The sequence below is a fragment of the Agelaius phoeniceus genome, chromosome 5 (genome assembly GCF_051311805.1).
Source record: "Agelaius phoeniceus isolate bAgePho1 chromosome 5, bAgePho1.hap1, whole genome shotgun sequence".
In the NCBI taxonomy this organism is placed as follows: Eukaryota; Metazoa; Chordata; class Aves; order Passeriformes; family Icteridae; genus Agelaius; species Agelaius phoeniceus.
Window position 1 is genome coordinate 37867113 of NC_135269.1, and position 26876 is coordinate 37893988.

At 39.0% G+C, this 26876-nt stretch overlaps 1 protein-coding gene across 1 annotated transcript in view; it reads right to left on the bottom strand.

Moving 5' to 3' along the window:
- Positions 1-26876, bottom strand: part of TPH2 (tryptophan hydroxylase 2) — a 50401-nt gene that overhangs the window by 3176 nt on the left and 20349 nt on the right. Inside the window, exons 8-9 of the mRNA XM_077178007.1 lie at positions 25535-25661; positions 5871-5966 (exon numbers count right to left, since the gene is read on the bottom strand). Coding sequence (XP_077034122.1) covers positions 5871-5966; positions 25535-25661 — 223 coding nt within the window. The remainder of the gene's footprint in view (positions 1-5870; positions 5967-25534; positions 25662-26876) is intronic.

Here is a 26876-nt window from a genome sequence, read left to right on the forward strand (position 1 = left end):
CTTCAAAATTAGGTGACAACAGATCAATTATTCTTAGGATTGCAGTTTGGAAATAAAAGGTGTAAATTCTGGTGAATTTACCCCCACCTGAGATCCCTGTCTCCCCTCCAAATTCTTTTGGCTCTTAGATCAAGTAGGAATTGTCATGGCTACCAAAGCAATGTTTCCATCTTTGCAAGTCTAGATGGTGTTTTCAAACTGCACAGCCTGGCATCTGTAACATCTGCTATTGAGGTGATATGCTGACACCAGCAACACCAGAGATCAGCAATTGAAATGAGCCTACAGACAAACCTTCAGAGACACCATTATCTCATGTGAATAGAATGGTCAAGACACCGACTCAAAGCTGACCAGAGCATTTATCAGAAACTTTACAGTGCTGTAAAATGCTGGACATTGGCAATCTCAACATTTTGAAGTACATAATCTTAACAAAAAAAAAAAAATTTCTGGTGAGTCCAAAAGCTTTCAGCTTCCAGCCTGTGTTTTTTAAATACATGTTATTCACTTATGGTTTGGTTGGACATTCAGTTCTTTAGTGAACTCAAATGAGTAAGTACCCAATATGTATTTCTCCATGAGAAACCACTGTGTTTTCCACCTCCAATGAGATGTTAGGGCTAGCACTCATGGAAAATAGCTTTTGGTAAAATAGGGCATCTCACCATATTATGGATCTGTGATAACTGTCTCTAACAGCCCATTCATACAGACTGTACTGGTAATGCTAGTAATACTATTGGTGAGTCTTCTTCAGTTAAAGAAATAAAAATTTGGAGTGAAACTTTGACATGAATCACTGATTCTCAGGAAAAGCAGCAGTATCAGACAGCTTAAGATGTAGACAATCATGTGTACTGAAAATAAGCATAACAATAAAGAAATGCTTCCACTTCCTGCCAGATGAAAGGTTCAATGAGTGATTGAGGTGCCTAACAATAGGTGTCTAAGGCCTAGGCTGTCTGATGTATTGTACAGAGAATGGAAGATAGAGCACAGGATCTAAAGAAGCCTTTTACACATTTCTGCGGTGGCGGCTGGTCAGAAATACTAGGGCATGTCAGATGGCACCAGGCATTTACACTGCACAACTGTGAATCATTTCCTAAGTGACCACTATCACTGACACATGAAAAAAGAGTTTGGTCTTGTAATTCCTCCTTTGAGTATAAAAATGGATTGCAATAATACAACTCAGACCTTTTCAGGTTTGAGAAAGAAAATAAATGAAACAAAACCCAAAAAAGTAAAATCTTCAGCTAGCAAGGGGAAAACTTGAGATGAGTTATAAATACTGCACTGTCTGAGAAGTACAGGAGGGCAGAATAGGAACACAGGTGAGAAGCTGTGTGAGTGCCAGTGCTGATTTTATCACCTTGTTTTCCCAGGGGGAGTACATAGAGTCTTGAAAAACCTGCTCTTAAATGTTTTCCTGCTTATCTACAAAATGTGTTGTGAATCTGACAGTGTCCTGTATTACCAGAAAATTTTGTTCAATTGTGTAATTTATAGAAATTCTAGAAAAATATGGAAAATCTCTCTATTTAAAGATTCTTAAAATTAACACCTGGGATCCAGGAGTTGTTTTCTTCATCCTCTTCAGTAAACAGAGCCAAAATTTGCATTTTAATATTTTTTTATAAAGTCTAATGCTGGCACTTCTTACATTATCATTAAAAAATACAATTGGATACTGTACTTGACTTTAAATATTTATAGAGAGATTTTAAGTCTACCTCTCTGTTCAGTATAGAAGCATACAACAGGGATGTATGACTTGATCTACAGCCAACTGAAGTTGATAGGAGACTCCTTTAATGAAAGAGTTCAAGAGAGCATCACACAAATTAAATGGATTAAAGTTTCCAAAGACATTTGAACTGCTTTTTAGAAACAGTTTTAATAATTGAAATGTACATTATTTCCGCCTTATCTCCAAGCCCCAAATACATACTGTGTAATAGTGTTAGCTAGAGTTAACCTGACTATATTAGGCAGAACATTTTATAACTACTTACTGTATTATTCTATTCCCCCCAGGCTTCATTTTTAATCTTCTCTTTCTCGTTATTTTGTTGCTTTTAATTTTTTTTCTACTTGATGCTTTCATAGCATGGACATAAGGAGATGCATTTTTCATTATCTGAAATTTTAGGTCTAAATACTGAGTGGGGAAAAAGATTTCAAGGGAATCCTATAGTGATAGGCTGGTGCACACATTTCTCTAGCTTTTACAGTTATTTGTTACTAGAACTGTTGACCAGATTTGTGAAGTGGAGCAGTGTAATACAGAAACAGGGATGACTGAACAAGCCATTCAGTCCTCCAAACAGTCCAAATATTGCTTGCCATTTCTGCCCTGCAAATAGACTCATGTACTTCTAGAAATTTATACAAATTATACATAAAATTGACCACCATTTTATTTCCTGTGCATACTGCTGCATTGAAAAGAGAGCTGATAGGGACAGAAGTTGGAGAAAGGCTTTTCTTCTTGCTCACAAAGCACATTAATAAAAAATGCCTGTGCAGTCTCAAGGGCACCCTCAGTAAATTTGCTGAGAACACCAGTTTGGGCAGGAGCATTGTTCTGATGGGGAGCAGGAAGGCTCTGCAGAGGATCTGGACAGGATGGATCAATGGATTGAGGCCAGTGGTTGAGGTTCAACAAGCCCAAGTGCCAGGTTCTGCACTTGGGTGCCGTCAAGCCCAACCAGCAAGGAGTGGCTGGAAAGTGGCACATCAGAAAAGGACATGAAGGCGCTAGTCAACAGCTGAACATGCGCCAGCAGTGTGCCCAAGTGGCCAAGAAGGCCAATGGCATCCTGGTCTGTATCTGCAATGGTGTGGCCAGCAGGACCAGGGCAGTGACCCTCAGCACTGGTGAGGCCATGCCTCAAGTCCTTGTCCAGTTTTGGGCCTCTCACTCAAAGAAAGACATTGAGGCTCTGGAGGGTGTCCAGAGGAAGGTAGTGGAGCTGGGGAAGGGTCTGGAGCACAATGATGAGGAGCAGCTGAGGGAACTGAGTTAGTTTAGCCTAGAGAAAAGGGATCTCAGGGGAGACCTTTTCACTCTCTATAGTTACCTACAAGGAGATTGTAGCCAGGTGGGGGTTGGTCTCTTGTCTCAAGTGAAAAGTGACAGGAGAAGTGGAAATGTCTTCAAGTTGTGCCAGGGGAGGTTTAGATGGGACATTAAGAAATATTTCTTCACCAAAATGGTTGCCAAACTTTGGAGTAGGCTGCCCAGGAAAGTGGTTCAGTTACCATCCCTGAAGTATTTAAATGATGTGTGGATAAGGCACTTGAGGGCATAACCTAGTGGCATATTTGGCAGTGCTTGGACAATTGGACTTGATCATCTTAGAGAACTTTTCCAACCTAAAGTAGCCTATGGCTCTAAACTCAAGTTCGCAAAACTCAACGTTTCAAGATCTGCCTTCCTAGTGGCAGGGATACATAAGTATTTGAGCTTCTATGGGCCATCTGAAGTGTGGCAGAAGTTATTTCTGAAAGGATGTCTTCACTCTGACACCTGTGAGAAGTACGAGTGTTGCACACATGACAGGGACATGTCATGGCCATGCAAACTGAGTCTCCTATTCATCCCCACTCACCAACGCTGAAATAAACAGCATTGTTCTCATCATTTTCAGAGCAATTGCTGCCATCAATAAGGATTTCAGTTACAATCAGGATCTCAACAACAGTCTATTAGCATGACCTTCCTTCATGTCAAGGAAGAAAATTGCCCTCCTAGTAGAAGCTAGGAGGGAGATTGTTTTCTCAAAAAACAGGAGAAAGTGACAATGGCTTGATGCAAGGCTGTGCACCAAAGTCATGTGTGCCCAGACATTCTCCTTCCTAAGCACCTCCCCAGTAATATTTTGCTGACAAGAAGCACATTCATGCCAAGATTGTGGTTCAGAAATGACTTCTCCCATGGTCATTTTATCAGAAAACTTAGTAGTTTTTTACATTTTTTCCTTAACTTTTACCTTCTTTTCTACCCTGGACCATACTTCCACAGACTTTTGAATATTTTTCACCTTATCAGCCCCTTCATGGAGACTATGTCTACTTTTGGTATGGTACTGTTCTGTTCCCACAGCACAAAAGTGCTTAGTTTATCAATAACTGAAATTTCTAACTTAAGATCAGTATATGCAAGATCTGGTGAAATTTAGTATCTTATGATACACAAGAGGTCAAATCAGATGATCTAGTAGTCCCTTCTGGCATCGTATCTACAAAATATATATGTAGTGTAACAGAGAAGTATATAACATTATTGACTTAGAGCAAAATTATTATGATATATATCTGGCCATAACACTGCAGCAGATCAATATAGTCCATTAATGTGCAGATTATTTAGCTTTTAACATTGCTTTTCAAAATGATTATTTTTTGCGTTTATACTCTGAGTTTACTGCTGAGCAAAGAACCCAGATTTGGGGTCACAAATATGTGGTACCAAATATGCACACTTGACAAGAATAATGCATTTGTTTATGACATTGATGGTAGAAGATTTATTATGTTCTTGACTATTCATTTCTTCTTTTTTATGCCCTTAGATTTTGTAAATGATATGGTAGGTATTTTCAGGGTCATCACCTTGCAACTTTAACTGTTAGTTTAAATAAAAGGTCTGATTCTTTAGAGAATCCTGCAGAGTTTGGGGCTTAGCACTGAATGTTGCTGAGCCAAAGGAAAACAAGTGGGGCATCTTCATCTCTTTTCATTCAAACAACTTTGCACTGTGAGTGTAAAATATTGCCAGGCAGATACGGAATGTTTCTGTGGCTGGAGTATGCACAGAACTGAGAGCAACTCTAATGCAATCAAAGAAAAAGCACTAGAGAAGGTAAATTTCTTCAACAGTTTTTACTACTGGAAGTACAGCAGTTTTACTAATGAGCTTCACTCCAAATATTCACAGTTACAGGTAAAACAAATAGCAGAAAGAGACTGAGATACTTCTATTAAACTGCCAAGTAGCTCACTGAAAGCCAGCCCTGGAGGGTGGGAAGATGTGGAAACTCAAATAAACAATGCTGCAAAATAGTTTTCAGTACTCTTCCATATGTGCTTTCTAAGTCCAAATGTTTACCTGCAAAGCCACCAAGAGTTCATTTGGGTCTCTGAAGGTGGTACTCGCCCCTCTCTTTACCCTTCCCTTCCCCCTTGCTGAGAGATGTATTATATCCCAAAATACTACAACTGTGACAAAATACCTTTTGCCCATTCCCCATGTTTTCTAGACATTAAAAGAAGCAATAAATTATCCACTTCAACTACTCACACCATGCAAGGTTAAACACTTTCATCCTTAAAAGAATAGGGCTCTATGTATTGTGACACAGGCAAGTTCAATGTGAGTTCATATGCATTCCTTGACTTTAAATATGATTAATCATATCAGGACTTTAATGAATGCTGTTCTTTTCATATCAATAATGAATCCACTCAGGTACACTGGATTACTTAGAACAGAATCATGTCTGATTTCTAGCACTTTTTTGAGAGTATTAAAAATACGTGCTCCTCATCCGAACAAAGCTTTTAGAGCCCAAGGCACTCTTACCTGCTAGAACCCTTGAGCCCCCTTTGACAAGAAATGAAAATTCAAACAGAAATCACTTTTTTAGTTTATAGTTGCTTTGGTACTTTGGGCCTTACAAGTCCATTTCATGCTTCAAGTGCCAGCTGATATTTCAAACAAAGCTTTTAGGTCAATACTGTATTTTAAATACAAGCTTTTTATCTTGAGAATTTTAACTGTTATTTGAAAGTCAATATATTTATATCCACCTATTTTTTTTGTTAAGATAAAAATTTTACTATGCTTTAAGGGTACATACCTTTAACTCTCCAATAGAAGACAGAAGTCCTGCCCCATAAGCACGCAGTTGTCCTTCTTGCTTGCAAAGGCCAAATTCAATCGTAAAGAAATAGCACTGTAAAATATACAGATATTCAGTACAAACAGTATAGTTGCAAACAGGCACTTCAGCAATAACAATCATACCATATTCACTTGCCCATCCCACTTCTTTAGAATCACTTACTTTGAATATAATCTCAGATAACGTGTATTGTTGCTGCTAAGTAATTTAAATGTCATGTTCAGCAGTAAGGAAGCTTTGCACAAAAATTTGGGATTTTGTTCTTTGTCTGGGTACACAAGCAGTTCACAGGAATGGCCAGTTAGGAACAGACAAGCAAGATTATTTTTAGTCATCAAAGGTGCTGATAGTAACCTACAGAGGTTTTTGAAACCTTCAGAAATAAATGAGATGCCTCAAAACAGAATCCTGCAAGGCAGTTGGTCTGACTGTCTAGGAGCATCTGAAGATCTCTAAGATGAAGTTCAGAGCACTAAGTTTTAAGCTCAAGCTGATATCACTTTAAAGTCTGAAACATACTTGAGTTGTCTTGAGTTAAAATTAATTTACTTATATGTATGTGCTTAAGAGCCTTCCTGAGTTGAGGCCTTAGTCTTCACTAGATTTTAGTCTGTCATAAATAAAGAATAAATATGGCATTTGGCTTCTTAAATTCCAGAAAGAAAATTATATTCAGTCAAATGAATTCACTTGATCAATGAATTCACTTGATCTATAACAATTGTTTTTTAGGTCTACATTCCATCTGGTAATGTATCTGACCTGTAAAACTGATGACAAGCTACAAAAAGAGATCTGTTAAATCAACATTACAGTCTTGTATCTAATTTTGCTGTACCCACCTAACCATAAGGAAGACCATAAGAAGTACTGACAGCCTACTGTCCACTAAATGCTAAAGATCACAGTCACTTCTGCTCTTGTGGTACTGGATTTTACTTTGTTTTTTACAACACATCACATACTTTTTGATATTAGATCAAACATTTGAGATTAAGATGGTAACTATTTCATATTGTAAACACATGAAGGTTTTAGGAAGTTGAGATCTAAGTTACACAAAAATATTGCACATATATATACACATATCCCTATATATGTTTGTGTTTATTACATAATCTGACAATTTCAGGTTTTGCACAAAGAGGCAATAACTCCACCGAGCCTAGAAGATTTATATGTCTTTGCAGGAGATATAAATTTAGGATAAGAAATTACCCAATATTTTGTACTAAATTTTAATTTTTTTAAGTAACTTCAGAATACATCCTAATACAATGTTGGTTTTTTTCCATTCACTTCCTCCTTAATCCAAACTGGGTTTCATGTTAAATATAGAAGACCCCAGATTAACAGCTCTTTTAAGTTCAACCAATCTTTAGAAATTCAAAAATCAGTAAATGCTTAGCCTCATAAAAGTTTCTGTACAGCTAGTGATTCATACAGCATAGCCCTATGAGGAAGGGTATAATAAAAAAAGAATAAAAACTGATGAGCCCCATGTCTGATCCAAACCTGCTCAGTCAGCTGAGAAGAAGGAACCAGTGGCAGAGACTTCAAACATCTCAAGTCTGATTCCATCACAGTAGTCAAATGCAGAGATATCCATAAAGGAAGGTGAAAGCACAACATCATCAAATAAAACAAAACAAAGAAACAACCCAAAAAAATCAAATTTCCACCTCTGGCTTTGGTACTGACTCAGGTAAATCAAGCTGGCATAAAATTTTTCAGTACATCAGCTGATATCACCACTTAGGAGGTAGGCAAGAAAACCGGTTTACAAAAATAAACCAATCAGGGACAAACAGCCAATAACACAAAATGACAAAGGCATTACAGAAGTAGTGAGTGAAGCTGAGAGACCTATCACAAAGAGTACAAATTTCATTTCCTTGCCTAAATATTTTGCCAGAACAGCTATCAGTAGGCCACAGTCCTGCTTGTATACATGCTGAAACTAACATACAGCTAGAAACTAACTACTCAGCTTTACACTTAAATCCTACTAACATCTTTGAATTTGTCCCCTTCTTCCTCAGGGTTCCATAAAGAAATCTATCAGATAGTAGTTCTTATGCTGCTAACATTAACATCCTGACAGACATACAGCAGGATTAGACTCCTGATAAAACACAGTGATCATGCTCATTTTCATTTTTAAAACCAACAGCAGCTAAAAAGGAGTCTGGTGTTTATATGTTTTAGATCTGTAAGAGCTGCACTTAGTCCCCACATGTGAGACACCTCTACTGTTGACCTTTCTTAGGCTGAAGAAGACCAAAAAAATGTCATGCTGCTCCCAGGAGAAAGTCAAATGCCCATTTAGCAATCTATAGGGCCAGCAGAGGGAAGGAGGAGAAACGTTCTCCACTCCTCTGAGGATGTGCACTCTGGGGGCTGGAAAGCACAGAAGGCAGAGGAGTCAACACAGGCACTGGAGAGAGCAATCCCTGCTGCCCAGGGTGAGCAGTATCCATGAGATAGGTAGGACTTGATTCCACTTCCTCCTTGATGGATAGACAGTACTTAAAGAGGGAGCTTCTTTTGCACTGGTTCAAAAAATATTATAATTGTTACTGTAATAAAAGGGAGTCATATTTATGAGCTAGGGCTTGCTGGTGAGAGCCAATCTTTACTATTTATAAGACTTGTACTCTCAGTATAACTAACTAAAATAAAACACATAAATGGCAATGTGTCTGCCTACTACAAACTTGTGATATCAAACTGCAGCATTAAGAAAAGCCTTTCAAATTAAAAGCTGATTTATAAATTTGCCACATGCAACAACTACAATTTTGTATTTAAGAGTGCCCTGCTTAGCCAAGAAAGTGCAAAGCTCACCCAATGCTGCCATCTTCAGATCGGTACTCAGCAATACACAATTCCCCCCACAGGTCTACTCACACCTGCAAAGGTGGCTCAGTGCACTAGAGTTTGCAGGCTTTGGTAAGTTGTGTCCTCAAGCCTACAAACATCGAGGCAAACTGATAAGGAGTTTAAATATTAACTGTAAAGCGACACTTTTTATTGACCAGACACATAGATACCCCAGTAAATGTGTCCTTTGTATGGCGAACTACAGTTGTGATATTCTATATTACACACAGGATAAGCCCACTGGAGTGGGAATGACTGAACAAAGCAGTGGCTGTTGAGATGAATACATCTTTTGAAGCCTCACCTGAAGACAAATTTGATTATTACACTGCTGTTACATGTAGGCTGGTGCAGGCACAAACAGGGTGATCCAGGCTCTCCTGGTCTGATTTGAAATCTTGGACTTCTCTCTGGCATACTCCCTAAACTGTGGCCCCAAATATTTGGTTCCTCTACAAACCATAGCATATCTGAACTTTACTTTCAGGTCCACCTCACCCTTGGGGTGAAGTGTGTGTTTGCTACAATTATAGATAGGCTCTTGAAGTAGGAAAGGTGGCTTTCCATGTTGTATAAATTCTGAAGTTCTCAAAGAGCCTTATAGTAAAACGCTGCTCTGCTAGTCAAATCAGCAAAATGAGATGAAGAATCAAAATGCCAAATGAGGGATTAGAAATCATTTTTATGCCAAGTGATATCAATCAAGACTGTGCCAGGAGCACAAGACTGTCTTCAGTATCATTTAATTCTATTTCTCTTATTTATTCAAAAATATATGAAAGATACTTTACAGTCATGCTCATGAAACATTATCTAATGGGTTCAAAATTATTCAACAGATGCATGGAAGAAAACTCAATTAAGGGCTATAAAATACTAATATAGCAGATTTCTTCTTTCAGAGCCCTTGAATCAAAAGTCATTGGCAAGTAAAGCAGTACATCAGGAAAATACCACCGTATGGCTTTCGACATATGCTGTCCTGCAGACATCTGCAATTGCCTGGGTCACAGACAAGATACTGGGGTAGCTCATCTGGCCAAGTGTATATATGATTTAAGGAGTCAGATCAGTTGTCCTGCTATTGATAGGAAAGATATAGAGAACATCAAGCCCTGGCAAACTCCAAACCTGGTCTTCAGGGTAAACATAGTGTCTCTTCTTTGTATTCAGATACTGCCCTGCATTATAAACTGGACTACCATAAGAAAAAGAAAAAATCAGTGACAGCTATGACAGCTAACAGAAAAAATCGTTATTCGAGGGTGCTTAGATATTTTCAAAGGCAGGAAAAAAGGTCTGATAGGCTCAATTCTCCTCACCTGTCTGGTTTCTAAGCCTTTGAAAATCCCTTCTCACACCACATCATTTTGCATTTGAGAATCTCCTTCCTGGGATCTGTGCAAAAAACTTGTGCATAGTGTTGAGTCCTAGTGTCACAGAGTCAGTAGAAAATCTGACTTTTTCATAAAAAGGCCTTTCAAGCCATTGCACTTTGCTTCATTTTCTTATGGTATAGCTAGAGACTGATACTTACGTCACTTGGCAATTTTCAGCACAAAGTATAGCATGAGATTTTATCTGTTTTCTGAAAGTACCTTATGAAAATGTTGTCAGGATGAGTCCTGAGAACACCAATCATGTCAAGAGCTAATTCACTTGTGCTCCCTTGTGCCACAAGTGGGGAAGAATGACAGATTCGTGTAATTGCACAACTGCAATCCTGATACACGGGCAGAAGACTCACCACTACATGAACTGCCAATGTCATGGGCCTACAGCTCCAAACTGATGTGTAATAGCACAAATAATCACTTTATATGTACATAAAATTAGTTGCCCTGAAGACAATACAACTATTAATATATGTAAGTACTTGAAAGACCAGCGCCAAATAAATACCCTTAAGAAAATATATTTACCTTGTTTCTACAGGATTTCAGATTTCAAAGGATATTTGACTGTATCACTCAATTCAAATGCATGTGATATGTTCACAATATGCAGAGATTAATTCCTTTTTCTTTAGGAGTCCTTTGGTATTTTTGCTCTAAAAATATTCACCTAGAGATTAAATCTCTCATATAGTTGTAATTATCTCATAAATAAATAATTATATACCACTGAAAGACTTTTAAAAATCCCATTGTTAGAAATTAATCCTAAGAATTAATGAAATAAAAATGTTTTCATTCCCCCTGTGAAAGGTGTTCAAATTGCAAGCAACTCTCAACTCAGAAATATATGTGACTCTCATTTGTGCTTTCTTTCTTCATTCAGAGCTGGTGCAAATAAATTTTTGAATAGTTGTTTATTTTTCAATCTCAAAAATATCAATAGTCACCAAAAAAAAAACCAAAACACAGCTGACATTTCACATTTGACTGAATTATTCAAAATTCAGTGTGTTGACTAGTATCAGGAATGCTCTACTACAAGAAACAGATAGATGTAACAAAGGTAACCCAGGCAACTAGCCAATACAGCCCAGTGTTGGAGCCCAGACCTCAAGCAATAGCAGCTATTTGACAGCTATTCATGCGGGAACATTATTGAGCAGAAATGCAGGGAGATTTTTGAACAACAAATAAATCTCATGATGAGCTTGTGAATAGATCAAAAGCAGAGGAGTAAAATTCGATAGCCAAGTCTCATTATAGGTGATTCACTTACCTCCAACAAAGGCAGTAACCCTATTCACAACCAACAGCATTTCTAAATAAAAAAAACAAAGTTTAATTCTTCAGATTTACCTTCTTGAAGAATTTTTTTTTAGTCTGCCACTTTGAAAAGCATTTAGGCTCAGTGAAATGAGGTTTCCTTCAGGGATTGCAAAGTGAATATATTTAACAATAGCCTCCTTTTCCCCCTCATCTCGCTTCTTCACATTCAGACCTTTCACTAAAGGTGAATGCTTGGAACAATCTCTTTCTAAACAATAGTTTGAGTAGATGTGGTGCTGCTCATTAGAGCACTCTGGGACAGACACACACCAGCCTTCGCATTTCTGACAGTCACAGCACACAGTACCACTATATGCAAATTCCTCTAATGCAAGGCTTGACATACTCAGAGAAAGCATGGCCTAGAGTTAGCTCTGGGAGGCTTAACCCCTCGTGAATATTTTGAAATTATACTTGTTTTTTCAGGAGTTTCTGCAGAAAAACTCGTAATGGTAAGCAAAATAAAATTACCATCATGCATTGTTTAGGGAGCAGAAAATGTACCGACCTCAAGCAGCACAAGTAAAGAGGTAACACTTTACCTCCAACACTGGGGAGCCCAGCCAAGACAAGACAATGTGTATGGCAGCTGTCAACCTTGCAGGTGCAATATGACTTCCAGAATAAGACCTGGAGAACATTCCTACAAACAATTTTGTGTCTCTTGAGAGAATATTTCTGTTGTTCATTCTCACATGAAGGAGGCCCTCTTGCTGCTCTAAAGAGCAAGCAGAGAGAGAGAGGAGGATGAAGCACTTCTGGGATTTTTCTGCTGTTGCAAAAGTTACTTCCCACATAGCTGAAGTCACATAATATCCCACTCCATGTTTGAATTACTTCAGAATAATCTGAACTTAGGTTTGCTCTGTGCAAAGATGATGTCTGTCCAGCCCACTCATTTTAACTCAGTCAAAAACCCTGGAGTTCTTTGAGGGTGAAGAATCAGGAACTTATGCAGAAATCTGGTGTTTCCTGGCAAGGCAGCAATTCCCTTCCACCAAAGCTAGTGGTCACAGAGATGGTGCAAAAAATCAATGCCACAAAAAGCACACTTGCTCAACACTGCCAGAAAAAGAACTCCTAGTTTTTTCAACATAATTAACTAACAGTGCTGAAGCTTAATATGCAGCTAAGAAGATGAGATCACTGAAACTAGAAACTGCTGCTTAGGTAATTGTTAAACATAAGTCATTGAAGCCCTAATGCTTTGCCCTTCCTATTTCTCCTTCCCTGTCATTTGACTCTTATCTAGAATAACTTCTAAAACATGGGGGTTTAAGGTTTATTAATTTCATGTGGAGTTATTAAGAAAAAATGATGTGCAATAATGAGCCATTTCCTTTCCACTTTATTTTACAACATATAACATGAATTCACATTCAGTGCTCCCTATTTTAGCTGAAGAGAGTATTCGCTCATTTCTTTTTCAAGCTGTTGGTTCAAATTTCAGTCATCCAGAGATTTCACACAGGTAACATAACAGGGACAGTGAGGGTTTTTGACATGTTAGCTGGGACTACATGAGATGGGGTCCTCTGAAAGTGAATTTAAAAAATAAAAAATAAAAAGCTGAGCATATCACAGCTGTTCACACTCTTCTGTGTGCTGTGCTGCCTCATATGACACATTGGTTCATTAAGATCCTTCAAAATTCACAGGCTGCAAGAAGGGACTGTCTTTACCGCTTTTCCATTCCTATTTTACCCCTCTTTTTCCTGCTACTCTTACAGATGAGGACTTGGCACTAACACAAACAAAGCAAGAATGGTCCTGATTTGTTAGGATGCAGGGGCCAGGGCTAGCACTCCACAGTGTTCTCTTCAGCCTTGTGGTTTATGCTACAGCTTGGAGAGTATGATTCCTCCAGCAAAGAGCCAGGGACTTGAACAATGACAGGAGGCATCACAAAAGTGAGAGAAAATTTGAAACAAATAAACGTACAAAGAGATCATTTGTCTGTCCTTTGCCTGACAGCATACTCATTTTATGGGTCAATGACCCTAGGACTGTTGCCCCAAATTGTGAACTGCCTTGCTTAGAAGAATATCCAGAGAATACCAAAAAACCGGCATCCAGAGCCCGAATCTCTACAGAAGCCTAGCTCAGTTCTCAGGACATATTTACCACAGTTACTTGTAGACCTCAGCCCCAGTCCAACATTTTTTGTCCTTCTCTAAAAAGGCCATTTTCCACTCCACAGCAAGCATGCTAAGCAGGTGACTCAGAAGAGAAAGCATAAACTTGCAGCACTCCATGAAATACTCTTCAGGATGGGGAGGGAGAGTTCATCCTTTTGAAAATGCTGCAATGCTCCAAGGAAACCGCAAAAGGGGAAAACTGGCAGAGGATTCCCTTGTGCTTATCCTGGGAGAAGCTTTAGACAGACTGGCAAAGTAAATCCAGAGATTATCAAGTCGCAAAGGTGAAAGCAACTAATCACAACACAGGCTACCCTCACTTTTTTTATAAGCAGAGAGTTTACTGAACCACTGCCCTGTGCCAGTCCACTGTCAGAATTCATTACTCTGAGCTGTGAGGCCTCTTTAGAAACCACCCTGGGCCAGCCCAGAGACAGACCCCCGGCATCCTCCCTAACAGGTGTTCCCCTGAGGAGGGCACCAGGCTCCTGTGGTGCTTCTCCTGATGCCATTCCCTGAAGCAGGCTGTGTCCTCACTAATTGCCAGGCCAATTACTGCCTGTGACAGCTGTACTGCAGGGAGTGATGCAGGAGAGCCGCTGAGACTCCCATGTCATTTTAGCCAAGGAGGGGTATGAGCTTCTTGTGTACAGGATCAGCTGCAAAACTCCTGATGTACCTACTAATGAGGGGAGGCTATATCTTCAGAAAGGGGAGCAGCCTCCTGGGGCTGCAAGGATGTCAGACCTTTTTCGAGTTCTGTAACTGAGGGGGCAAAAACGTATTGAGAGAAGAGACAGGGACAACTGGCCAGTGAAGTTTTAAAATTCTAATTTCAAGGGGAAAATGCACTATTTCTTCACAATCATTAATTTCAAATTTATTTCTGAAGAGCAAAAAAGAGGTAGGATTTCATTCCAAAATTACCACCAGCCACATTAATTTTCTAAACATTTAAAAAAGAAAATTAAGTTATTGTATCTATTTACTGAAAAGTGATTTAATAGCTGACTTGTTTTCAAACATCACAGTTTCTAACAGCAACACTGCATTTAAACTCAATGTTCTTTTAATCACATAAATGCCAAGGGACTCCCAAAAGCTTTTGTGATTCTTAATGCATTAACTCAACCTGCTTTGCAAAAAAGAAGCAAAAAAGATAGTAGGCATAAGCACAAAAGTGTAAGTTCTATTCATGTCAAGCTGACAGACAGATCAAAGAAGAAAAGTAGCTCAGGAAATTTTAAATATCTATTAATTTTGCTACTAAAAATATATCCAAATTGAAGATGTTTTTCACAGCCCCAAACAAAATCTTTTTCAAATATAGTTGAGCACCTTCTTGCAGAACTCTGATTTTCAGCAGTGAGGGCATATAAAATGAATCTATCATAACCACAGAGTAGTCAACTGAGTCACCACTGACTTACTTGCCATCAGTGTGTAAAAACAAAGCAAATCACATGAACATATATTCAGCAAGTTGGAAAAAATATACTGAGCATATATCTGTGAGCAGAGAGGTTGTGGCTATTCACTGTACCAAAGTCAAAGTAATTTACAGTAATTTTCGGTCTGGAAGTGACTTACCAAATGTGAAGATAACTCCAAAATTGTCACTAGTGATCAGATTCCCATGGATATGCAAGAATTCTGTGCTTTTATTGGTCCTAAATTAATTGCAGATATATAGTATATATCTGTATATAAGCTAATACACTTATTCAAAGATGAAAAATTAATCCTATAAAGGTGTTTACATTTGAGAGATGTAAAATGTTCTTGTTAAACTGTAATTTTAGCTACTTTTATGTAGTCAAACTATATAATTATTACAATTACAGCCCACTGATTCAAGGTAGGGAGCAAAAATCTCTAGGGAAAAAAGAAGAGTAGTACACTTTACAGGGAAAAAAATCATAATCTGTGAGTACCTACTCTTTTGAGCATGTCTTGAAAAAGCACTGAGCTCAAACTGCTTTATCTAGTCCTATTAGTAGATGCCATCTTTGTGAATGTCTGTAAGGTAAAAAATATATAAAACTTACAGCTGACAACAAGGTTCTTCAGTCTAAACTAATGCTATGTCTGATGTAAAAGGAAATTAAGAGAATAAGACAGTGCAGGGGTTGTTGAAAGGTGCCTGAAAGGGCACCACCATGTTGAAATTCTGTTTACCTTTCACTGCAACAATTTCAGCCACAGCTGGAATCAAACAAAAATAACCAAAGTTGACAGTCACGAGGCCCTTCTCTGGAACCTTGTCTTTAGCTTCAACAATGCATTCAGGTTTAGAGTACTTGCTTTAACTTTCAAAAATCATCCACAAATAAAGCAAAAACCTTTATGCAATAAGCTCAGAAGGCCTGCTAGCTCTAAAAAATAGCTAACAGAATTTGTTGCATGCTGTACCACACAAGTTTGGACAAAGGAAGAGACACAACTGCAAAATCATGTGTCCTGCAGAATCAATTCAATCCTCACAGAAACCCTCATTTCTAAATAAGATGTTTAGGAAAGTAAATGATAAAAATTAATTTTACAGCAGCAAATTCTACTTTCATTTGCATGTGTACAACTCTACATCTTCTAAGAGATAGTGCATGTGGAAATGAGGTTAGCATTTAGCTCACAGACCTAGCTTATTGAAAGCAATGGCAAACTTGCCCCCTGGCCCTCTGTAGCAGCAGCATCGGACTTATAAATATAAAATTAAGCTATACTTGCAAAATTATTTTGGTAGATCACCCAAAAGTATCTCAATTAAAAATTTATGGGACCATATTCCATCCAGCACTTTGATGCCATTTGATAGAAAGGTGACGACAGGCATAAGAGCCGCTTCGGAAGTTGCAGCATTAAGGAATAAAGCCCTTGGCACAGTTACAGATGCCAGAAGTATTTTGTCTTACTTCCATGCTTTAATCTGTGCATACAAAGAAAGCACTCAAACATGCTGGGTGATATAATTAGACTGAACACATGAGGTATGTCCAGTCCGGTGGTTGTGAACATTAAGTTGGCATCTGTTCAGCTCTGTACAGGTATGTAGTTTAAGACTCCTTCCATATGGTACTATTTGGGTTATGCATAATAGCTACATGTATGAATGTCCTTTTGGAAGCAAAATTACTTACTGAAATATCCCAGAAAATAAAAAAAAATTGTTTGAGGACATCAGTGAGGCAGCATCTGGAGTGCTGGGTCCAGTTTTGGGTTCCCAGCATAAGAGAGATGGAGTTCCTGGAGCAAGTTCAGCAAAGGCTATGAAGATAACTCAGGGGCTCAAGAGCATCTCTGTTATGAGGAGAGACTGAGGGAGCTGGGCCTGTTCAGCCTTGAAAGGAAATGGCTGAGATGGGACCTCATCAGTGTCTGTCAGTATCTGAAGGCAGGGTGTCAAGAGGAGGTTTCCAGGCTCTTCTCAGTGGTGCCCAGCAATAGGAGAAGAGGCAATGGGCAGAAACTGATGCACAGGAATTTCCACCTGAATATGAGGAAGAACTTTACTGTGTGAGTAACCGTGCACAGAACCACATGGCCTAGAGAGGTCATGGAGTCTCCCTCCATGGGACACATTCAAAAACCATCTGGAACACAACTTTGTGAAATGTGATCCAGGATGACCCCTCTTGAGCAGGGAGGTTGGACCAGACGATCCATTGTGGTCCCTCCCAACCCAACACATTCTGTGATACTTTTGCTCTATGATTACACATAACTGTTTTGGTTTCTACCTGAGTGCAGAATCTCCTGGCTTCCTTCTCCTGATGGGGCCACTGACCCTTGAAATGAGGGTTGGGTATGCAGGGCAGCAGCCATGGTTGCACAGCACAATGCACGGGATGCACAGATCCCTGAGCTAAGGGAACCTGGAGCTGGCCCATCCCAACACCACTGTGGGTCCCAGCCAGGTAACCAGACAGCTGCATTCAGGGAGCTGCTCCCAAGAGAACCCTCCCTGCAATCACCAAAGCTATTTTTGCCCAGCACTCCTCAGCAGCTCTGGCTCAATGGAAAGCATGGGTAAAGCCACATGCCAATGCTGCACCCACAGCACAGACATTCCCTCAGTCCTAAGCATGACCTAGACATGGCTGAAAGGAGCTGCCACACGCTGAGCTCCTTTACTTCCCCATATACCTGTGTGCTGCTGCTAGAGGATGTCCATGTCTTGTACAAATGACTGAAATAATGTGTTACAGTGTGAACAATGCCTACACAGAGCCCAGAATTCTCACTTTCCTTCTGCATAATGGTGAAAGCACAGGGACAGTCAGGAACAGCAGCAGCAATATATTCCAAACATTTCCTTTATTGCTCCTTTCCCCCCTGATATTTAAACCTTTATTCCTGTAACTTAAGATTGATTTGTTAGTAGTTGTTACCCAAAATGTTTGTCTTATTGTTGCTCACTGGAAGCTTATGCTGGATACTTCCTTTTTTCCTGGTTACATATGTTCTATAAAAGACACTTTATATCTTTTTGCTAATACATTATCAACTCTAGGTCAAAAGAGAAAACAAATATGCAAAAAATCTTATCAAAATTCATAGACTCCTTTCAACCATTCCTCAGCCTTTCTCAACTGGATCCAACACTGAATTGGAAGATGCTTGCCACATGCATGCACTCCTAAATTCCAGCATTTTTTCTAAGCTATTTTTCAGGCTCACTTTCATTACTACTGTAGCAGAGCAAATGTTCAGAGTGTGAGCTATTGAACTACTGGCAAAGATTACTATTGCAGAATCTGCAATTTCTTAATGAAAATGAAGTTGCTTCTGAAAATAAACAAACGTAATTAGCAAGCCAGTACTGTGTGAAATTTGCACCATTCTCTTGTTAACCTCTATGTCAAAATGTATTACTTGTGTGCATGAAAATTTGCATTTGCAGATCAGTAACCTCACAGATTATGATCTAACCACTTTTGGAAACAAAATGCTACAAGAAATAAAAGCAAACCCAGTCTCTGGCTGCAATTTGTTATTTTAATAGAGCCTTTATCTTTAGTGTTTCTAACTGCTTAGGGCTTGATCTTCATAAATCACATCCTGTCTAAAATGAACTATATTATTTCTACAGTAAAGTTTCTAATTTCTTCCCTGCTCCCAATTAAGTCAAATTAGCTCTCTCTTGCATCTAGCTTCCTCATTACAGGGCTGGGCCCAAGGATACATATTTATTAGTACTTTACAGAACAACACTGTTTCTAGTTATTTGTGAGCACAAAACTTTGTCTGTCAGGGCAACATGAGATCCTTTCAAGAAAAAGGTTCGTGACTTGACCAACTGAGCATCCTTGTAACAACAAGTGAGCCCTCTTTCATCTTCTCAGCTTTGAGGGACTCAGTATAAAGCACGAGATGTTTCTTTCCAAGAGTAACACATCCTATGTTGACCTACCCCTTTCTGATCACATACTGGAGGGACTCCTATCCTTGTACAGTGATGCAAGATGGATCCACTGAATCCTACTTTCCTTCTGCATCCAGCCTATTTCTTTCATCCCTAAGCAACAACTTGTGTCAGCTCTGCAACACCAGGTCCAGCCTTCCTATCATACAAAAGGTCCCCACTTCTACAGCAAGCACATCCAAAAGTGACTTGACTCCACAGTGCTACTCCTAATCAAAAAACTCTAGAGACTGATGTATCCTTTCCCTTTTCCAGTTCCAGCTGGAAAGGATTCAGGGGAGGAATAACATCCTCAATAGCATGAGGAGTGACTAAACAAACAGTTGATTTCTTACCCAGGAAAAGAGAGAGCAAGAAAATGTGTTCTGTAGTCATGATGGCATACAGAAAAGCTCCAGGGATGATTTGATCATTCTCTCTTCATATACAAAAAACCTAGTAGGAATCAGGTTAAAAGCAGCAAAATGAGACAGCTCACCAGACAGTTCACCAGTAGAGCCATAGAGCTCATTGACAAAGTTACTGCAAATGGTACTGAAAATGTGTGTGTCCTCAAACATAAACAGCTGTCTCTGGACAGAAATCCTTTGAAGATAATTAGATACATAGAAGCCACATTTGTGAGAACAAGAGCTCTTCAAGTTCCTGATTGGTGAGAATCTTGGAAAACATAGGAAAATAATCAGATGTGCTCATCCTGTTCTTTTATCTCCCCTAAGCAGCTATTTATGATGGGCACAAGTCGCCAGCCATGGCCCTTACCAGCACAGCAATTCCTACAGACACAAACCTGGAAACAGACTCTCCATACCCAGAAAAAAGGCCTTAGCAGACTGCCACAGATCCTGAAGAAAATATTGAGCATTAGCTCCCAATTCCAGTAATGGAAGTCTTCAATCTGGAGTACTAGTTTAAAGCTAGTTAAGTATCTCTGCTGATATTTTTCTTCTTGGGCCACAAATGTCTGACAGAGTGACTGTAAAAATGCACTCCAGGAGACCATTGCAGTACTCTAAAATATTAAATATTGATCCCTGGGATCTACAGTTGTTTTGTTTTTTTTTCCTTAGTCCTCTTTTGTGACATATGTACTATCTTCTCTGCTCACCTTTTTGATTATGCATAATGTAGGAAGGACTTCAATTCAGTGCTTCAGCTACTTTATTGAAAAGCATTGCTGAAACAAACCCTTAAAAGTGGAGACCATTACTTTGTATTAATCCCTTTAGAACATTTTTCAGAGCGAGCCCACAAATTATGGGACGGTTTTAGAGCAGCAGTCAGTGAGACCAGCAGCACTTCACCAAACAAAGTAATTCATTAATAAGTTATCCTTTACTCCTGATTCAAACACACCTGTGTGACTTTATAATGGTCGAGAAAGCCACAAAATTTCATCTGCTTCTGCTCCTTGTTAAAGTTTCAGGTTTCACACTTGGGTGATTTCCAAATCATACAGGTGATTTTGCCTGGTTGAAGTCAGGAACAGAAACATTGTTCAGGCCACCTACTGATGAACAGTACAGATCATAGCATAATAGGACAATGTCTGTCTACATGTAATCTATCATACATGACTTCAGCTTTATTGTCCTAGCTTTTACCCTGGGAATTGACTCATCTCCCTTAAGTGACATGCAGCCCAAATCAGAGTAACTTTATATGTCTCCTGTAAGCACATCAAAATTTACTCAAGCAGTTTTAAGTTGTATTCAATCCCAGCCACTCTTCTGCTCCTTTATTCACTAAGTACAGGTATGGCTGGAAGTAACACTTTTGCAAGAAACTCCATTGTGCCATCACTGGATTTAAGGTACTCACTGTGCCCACTCTTGGCATCTGTCACACATACAGGGCATGTGTGACAGAGACAGATACAAACTGGGATACAGAAAAAAGATTAAGCAAAGATTTGAATGTTAAATTTCAATATGCTCAGTGACTGCCATAGCTTCTGAGTTACTATACCAGGTTTCAGTTGGCCAATACATAACTATTTTTATATGTCAGAATAGGGGAACTGGTCACAGAATTACAATGAAGGTTAGTTCCCTATGAATCATTTCACAACTACAAATGAGAAACACACAGGTGGTCTTGATTTTTTAGATGTACAGTGGAAATGTTCGAAATCTCAAATTTTCCTCTCAGCTCCATTTGCTCATCCATGGTGGAAGACAGCAAGCCAGTTCACAAAATGTACTTTCAGCCTAGCAGTACTAAATAGCCCCTATGGGAAATCTAATCTCTTATTTGTGAAGACAAGAGGCTATTCTATCTAGTGAGACCACAAATGCTGAGTCTTCCCTAAGTTACCAAATGCTATTCAGCCTTTATCTGAAATGCTCCCGTTTCTTCCATTCTGGTTATCTCCTCAGCAAACATAATGGAGAATTGTTCTGAATTATGTGTCAGATCTTCAGTGTGGGAAAAGGACTTGAATGATGTCAACAAGATCAGAAAATTCTGAGGGAAGACAGGCAGGTAAAGTCACAAGAATTACCACAACCCAGAGAGGTGGTTCTGTATGCTGTTTTTAAGCCAGTATATAATTTTAAAACAATTTTTTTTGTGATACATACACTGATAAATTAAATTTAGCTTTAAAAATGAACTGTTGTCCTCAGTCACCATCCAGGCAAGGTAAAATTTTTAGATTCATAACAAGCCTGAAATACATTTACAAGATCTCATCACATAAAATTCCTTCAAATTTAAAAGCAATTTTTGTGGTTCTCCATGTAAAGGACAGGCAGAACAAAAGAAATGTCTTGATTTCTACTGTCCCATGCTGTTAAAATACAAGATCAAATATTATCAAGAAAGATGAAAAGGTGGAAGTTTTACAGTTCTAAAGAACTGAATGTTTAAATGTAACTTCCAGTGAGAAATGACTGGGAAAAAACTTAGTGCACCTAATTAGGCCCTAATGACCAAATTCTTAGGCGGAAAGATTTGGTGATGAACCGCATGAAAAAGACACTCTGCTAACCCCTTTTCTGAACTGCCACCCACGGAATTTCACCTGCACAAGGACATCCTATACATACTGCATCTTGAAGGGGCAACCTGAGCTGTGTTGAAACAAATTAGCAGGAGTCAGGAGTGATTTCTGCCATCAGCAAGATAGGCAGGCTCCTGCTTAGCAACTTGCAGCTTTACAAAGACAGCTCCCAAGTCCACAAATTACAAGTTAACACTGAAATGTAAATCTAGATGCATTTTTTTGGTATAATTTTCCTGAAAAAAATCTTATGTTATGTGCTGTTAAATGTTGTAAATGATATACTATATAAATTAGTTGAAACACCTCATGTCAAGTCCTTTCTACAGTTTATGGTTTGATAGGTAAGCAGAAAAGACAGCCTTTTTTATTTCTGTACTATGTGAAAATAGAAAGACCAGACATGCTGAAAAATCAGCTCAAAAGTAGTTTTAGAAAATCAATCAGAACAGGACAAGATATGAATAACAATGATGATAATAATTAGCACCAAGACATGTATGGCCAATATTGTATTTCCTCAACCAGGAACTGCATCATACCACACCCCATGAAAAGAAGTGGCTGGTGCAAATATTTTGCTTTGTTTCAGTAACATAATCTCCATCGCCTTTTTTTGCCTGTGTCTTTCCTCTTTCTTACTCTCCTAAAAGATTGTAAATGAAAATGGAATCTCTCAACAAACACTACAAAGACAGTCTTTCAGCTCTTTCAGTATTCCACTCTCATGACAAAGCAGAAACAATTCCTTTATTCTTTCCCACATCTGACTACAAGACCCCAAGAGGATGAAGGGGACTTGCATACTGCCTTTTTAGCTCTCTTCCCCTGCAGCCACTCTTCTCCCTCCAGCTGGCCAGCACCAGGTCCCCTGCAATGCTCTCCCATTTAATTCCTACCCTCGATGGGGCTGCACAGACATGACTAATTGTAATTTACAAAACACTTTTAGTCTGCCCAGGCACCAGGCTCCAGCTTGCTCTACATCCAGTGTGTCAGCCCTGCAGGGACAAAAACATCAGACATTTCCTTTGCAGCTCATAGCAGGGCACAAAGAGCAGATCTATCAAAGCTGATACACAGTGTCTTTTTGAGAGCAGAATGGAGCAAAAGATTATGAAATCACCTGTAATAATTCTTCTCTTTCTGGTCTGAATTCCTAAGAGGTGTTTTCCTCTCTTCCTAATGCAATTGTTCTCCCTGTAATGGCTGAGCACTTAATGTCACTATCTTTTGAAACAGGTCAGGCTAATGGCAAGCTTGCTTTGGGCATATTGATTCAAGCTCATTAATATGCATACTCTCTCTCCATTCGTTTCTCTATTTACTTTGAAGTTGCCTCTCTGGAACCTGCAATGCTTTTCTGTGTTAAGACTCTTGGCTGGCATTTCTCAGCTTGCTGTGTCTGGTTTTGACCTAGGATGAAAATGGGACTGAATGCTGCAAAAGTTAGTCAATGGCACCTCAGGTGACATTTGGTGCCCAGCTGAATGAATTTCTTGGCCTCCTCACCCTCACCACTGAGAGGTATTCTTTCTACCAGCTCTCAAGTTGGCTGTTTACATCGCACATTTTAGGCAAGTAACATCTCCATATTTGTCAAGCATCTGCCCCAGGGGAGCACATTGTGCTCCTACAAAAAAAACACTACCAAACTCTTTCTAAATGTTTCTTCCACCTGAAAGAGCTATTTCCAGCATGGGGGGAGAAATCAGCTTTGACTCAGATATCAGATTCTCAGTGTGATAAGGGAAAGTGATTCAGCTGTCTTCTTTTATTTTTTGCTTTATGATTCAGGAGCAGCTCATTGTTCAGATGACACAGTCAGTCATAACTGGGAACTTCTGTGAGGGGGAGGAGTACAAGCATTTATATAATATTCAGAGGCCACTTTATATTAATATCTCTACCCAAACAGGCCAGTACCAACATTTTCCACTGCAACAGGCCTATGTCATCGGAGGTTATTTTGGGCTGAAATATTTGGGCATACCACTTTCCTCAAAATACTTACAGGGACAGCCAGTTAGGTAGCTTCTCCTGAGACTGCGTGTTATGGCAAGGTGGGTCAGTTTCCTACTAAGTCCCACCCAAGTACATGTGGAAATATGCACTCAGCTTCCATGATTCCTCCATACAAACAACAGTGTCTTCTCCACAGACATCCATTAGAAAAACAAGGAACACACACAGAATTGTATGAGAGGAGTTGGCCACGATCAAGACACAGAGCCTGTCTAACTAAGGACTGAACACAGTTTGATTATATTTAGTGGCTTCTTCTGGAAGGACCGAGAAGATTCAAATCAAACAGGATTCAAATCAAACTAAGGGGTACAAACACCTTTTTTAGCAGATAGGACTGCAAGCCACTGCTAAGACTGCACACCAAAACTTCTGCAGTTTAATTGGACCTAATTTGACTCCATTTCCAACAATTCTTTCCAAGCCTTTAAATCCCCACTGTACTGGTGTAGAAGAGCAGCAGTATGCTGCAAGATTTTAAAGTAAACAATTCCCCTGCTCGATCTCACAGAATTTTTCAGAAGATAAAATGTTTAAATGTGGAGCATTATAAATATGGAGGTTTTAATCCAATGTCATTCTTTAAATTACTTGCCACATTCATTTTAACAGGAACCACCAAAGGAAATATACAGTAAGTCAAAACAACTGAACAAAGCAAGTGGTAAAGACCAGTGGTCACTAATCCTTGTCACAATGCAAAGAGTTGCATCCCAGTTACTGGAATATGGCAATAGAGCAGGGCTGACAGGTGCTCAGGGGCAGAGAGTCATGACAGCTTGACAGGGTTCCTCTCACAAAGGTCATGAAGGCTCCAGTCTCAGCAGCACCTAACAGCTTTAACACACAGACAGCTCACACTGTCTGCTGGCTTGTGGCTCATTTGATGCAAAAGAGAATCCATCTCCCAGCTGCTGGCTGAGGCACTTGGTCTTGATCTAGATCTACTGCTGCACAACCTTGGCTCAGTAACTACATATTCTCCAAGGGGAGCAGCAGGCAAGGATGCAATGTCATCTTAAAATCCATCACACACTGGAATACAATTAAGAGCTGCAAAACTGAACAGTGAGTAAAGAAATATCAGTGCCAAGAGCCAAAGTGGCCACCTGTGGAGGAGCTAACAGTCTAGAGATCAGAGCACACATCAAAATGTTTTACATTTTGGTTTTTTTCCAAGTTTACCTTTCTTACTCATTTCCAGCACCTTAAAGCAGAAAAAAACTATTGAAACAGATTACTTAGTGTGATCAGCTTTGGTCTTCTTAAAAACAGTGGAAAAACACCTAAAGATCTGTGATTGTCAAACCACAGTCATCTGGAACCTGAAAATGTAGTCAGCTCTAATATGACAATGCAAATCAGTTCATCAGCTAAAAAGGAGGAGAGATGAGAGAGCATGGCACAAAAAGATTTTGACTCACAGTGGCTAATTTCTGAACATCTTCATCAGATGCTCCCAGTGAAGCAAGTCCTATCTCTTGTGAAAACTGTGCAAATTTGGGATCAGCAAGTAGAGGCACATGTCCCAAGAGTTCATGGCATGTATCCCTAAGGGAATGGAAATGAAAAGAGAGTCATTACAGAAATTAATACCATAATAATTCCATAATTAATTTAACATAAGGCATTTTACAGGGGGGTCTGACTCCTACCTTACAATGAAACATGGTTTCTACAGTGTAGTTCTTCCCTGTGTATGCAGTTTCTATGTGTAGGTAGAAAAACACACATTTGCTTCTGTTACTAGATTATACATCATTTAACCCCAGCTGTTCTGTGATTTGCTCATCATTTCCAGGTTGAGTGGAAGAGCCTGATCACTACAATCTTTCAGACTTGGTGACACGAAGACTGAACCACGCACAGGAAAGCCAGCTGTCCCACTAGTATAGTTTTCAGCTTTTCTGTCCACATAAATCAAAATCCAACACATTCCCTCTTCCTTTTGTCCATTCTTCTTTCTGTAATTGGGTAGCACTCCACATCAAACATTTTGCCACTTGCCCCCAGAAATATGGGGCAGTATTTACAAAGGTTTCTGTGTGCCTAATTTCTCATTTAATCATGAAATCCTACTGCAATTACTGGGTACTTTTGTTATGCAGTCTACTTTTCAGCAAGCAGATTTCAGAAAAAGCAGAGAATCCAAGTCATTTCAAAAAGAACAGCTGTTCACATCTGTAAGTGCATTGTTAGTCATGACAAAGTGCAGACATAAGTGTACAAAAAACTGCTAACGGAAGTGCACATGCATCATCTACAAAAGCTTTCAAACAATTTTGAAAGTTTTGCTGCATTTGTTCACAGGAAATAATGGACTTGGTAGTAAAGTTCACTTTAAAAATCCAATCTGACATTTCCTTTGCTTTTGTCTCTTTCAAGACATACCTCTTTTTTTCTTTTTTTTTTTTATCCTAAGCTGTAAACAAATGCTTTAAAGGCAGGGAGAAAACATCAAGTTTTCTGCCTTCTACCCAAAATCATCCAATTTGTCTTTTATAAACTATTTTTGTTTGAAAAGTCACAGAATATGACATTTCAGATAAATCATGAACAGAAAAACAACCCTCTATATAATTTAAAGTCTTCTTACTCAGTATTGTCACCAAGAAGTCTGAACCGATAATGTGTAGGTGGATAGTAGAAAATAGAAGTTGGTGGTTTGCATCACTTGACTGGATAACCATCAGAGCTAATTAATTAATTCTTTAATTAATTCCATTCCAATCACAACAATTTTTTTTTCTCCTACAAGATTTATCT